The following is a 1,638-nucleotide window of genomic DNA, read 5'->3' on the forward strand; positions in this document are numbered from 1 at the left end:
AAGTGAAAGAAAGAGAGAAAGAGAGAGAGAGAGAGAGAGAGAGAGAGAGAGAGAGAGAGAGAGAGAGAGAGAGAGAGAGAGAGAGAGAGAGACATTATGATCATGCCAGTTTGTCCATCTAGCTTTCCCTCAGCACTGTGACTGCTATAATATTGTGTCGATGTGCTTCTCTTTTACTCAAATTTTCAACCATTATTTCCCTTGTTGTTTTCAGTGAACCAGCAGCGAAATGCGGTCCCTTGTGAGTCTCAAACGTACTGTCTGCACGGGGGTACCTGTATGCAGAACGTGGCTGTGGGGCTTGTCTTCTGTGTGTAAGTGATTTTTATTGTTCTTGGACGCATGGTGATGATAATTAGTAATATATTTCTAAAGGAAACAAAATTGTTATAATAATCCAAAATGTATTTCTAAAAAATTCAAAATTTATTATAATACTTAGAAATATAAATCTAAGAGATCCGAAATTATAATAATAATTAGAAATATATTTCTAATGGGTCCAAAATTATAAAAAAAATAATCAGAAATATGTTTCGAAAAGATCCAAAATTAGAATTAGAATTAGAATTAGAATTACTTTTCTTAGGAATTCTACGTGATTATAATAATCAGATTTCTTAACAATTCAACATGATAAAGACAACTAGAAATGATTAAAGGATCCAAAATAATAATAGCGATCAGAAATTTATTTCTGGAGAATACAAAACGATAATAATTATTATAATCAGAAATATTTTTCTAAAAGATTCAACAGAATAAGATTGAAAAGAAATATTATTCTGAATGATTCAAGATACAGTCAATAAACAGGGGAATTCAATAGACAAACAAGAAGATGAGAACTTGATATAACACGTTCCTAATTAAGACAGAATTTTGATTTGAATTATAATTCTTCGTGGAAAAACGTATGTGCGTTCAAAAGATGTTTTGTGATGGAAACAAGCTAGCGAAGCGGAGATTTAGGTAGTACAGTCAATGAAAGAAAATATGTATGCAATGTCTTAGTGAACCTTGAGGAAATACTCGTGTGAAGACTATACTTTTTCAGAATGTGGCTCTAATGAATAGAGTTGATCACAGTATTGTTCCTTCTGACTACTACAATTTGTATATTAAAGCTGAATTCGTTTCTAGTAAGCCTACTATGTATGTGCTGTCTGACAGTGTGCCCTGTTCCCATACCACAGTGGTCAAAGTGTCAGAGGCAGATAATATTATATTTCGATTGCTATGACTTTTAAACCTTTTTATGATAGTTTACATTCCATACTTTAAGATGCCCAGTGTATTTTTGATATTTTACATGTCACATTCTCATGATTTCCAAATAATTATCTGTTTGTTCAACAGTCGTGTGTTTTTGTTAAGATAGCTTTTGTCCTTATTATGCTTTTATATATTATATTTACAAAAGCTGAAACCAGAGACCACAAAAACTAAAAAGACGTACATACTCTTCTGGTGTGCGTGTGCGTACGTACGTGTGTACGGGCATCGTATGGTGAAAAGGACACAAACGGATGTTTAAAATCATGTACAAAAATACACAAAACACACAAGCACGCTCTCTCTCTTTCTCTCTCTCTCTTTCTCTCTCTCTCTCTCTCCCTCTTTCTCTCTCTCTCTCTC

The 1,638-nt window shown here is 33.2% G+C and overlaps 1 protein-coding gene across 1 annotated transcript in view; it reads left to right on the forward strand.

Moving 5' to 3' along the window:
- Nucleotides 1–1,638, forward strand: part of LOC101845775 (pro-neuregulin-2, membrane-bound isoform) — a 133,305-nt gene that overhangs the window by 109,268 nt on the left and 22,399 nt on the right. The window contains exon 4 of the mRNA XM_035970152.1: nucleotides 215–314. Coding sequence (XP_035826045.1) covers nucleotides 215–314 — 100 coding nt within the window. The remainder of the gene's footprint in view (nucleotides 1–214; nucleotides 315–1,638) is intronic.

Source organism: Aplysia californica, unplaced genomic scaffold (assembly GCF_000002075.1).
Source record: "Aplysia californica isolate F4 #8 unplaced genomic scaffold, AplCal3.0 scaffold00226, whole genome shotgun sequence".
NCBI classification, from domain to species: domain Eukaryota; kingdom Metazoa; phylum Mollusca; class Gastropoda; order Aplysiida; family Aplysiidae; genus Aplysia; species Aplysia californica.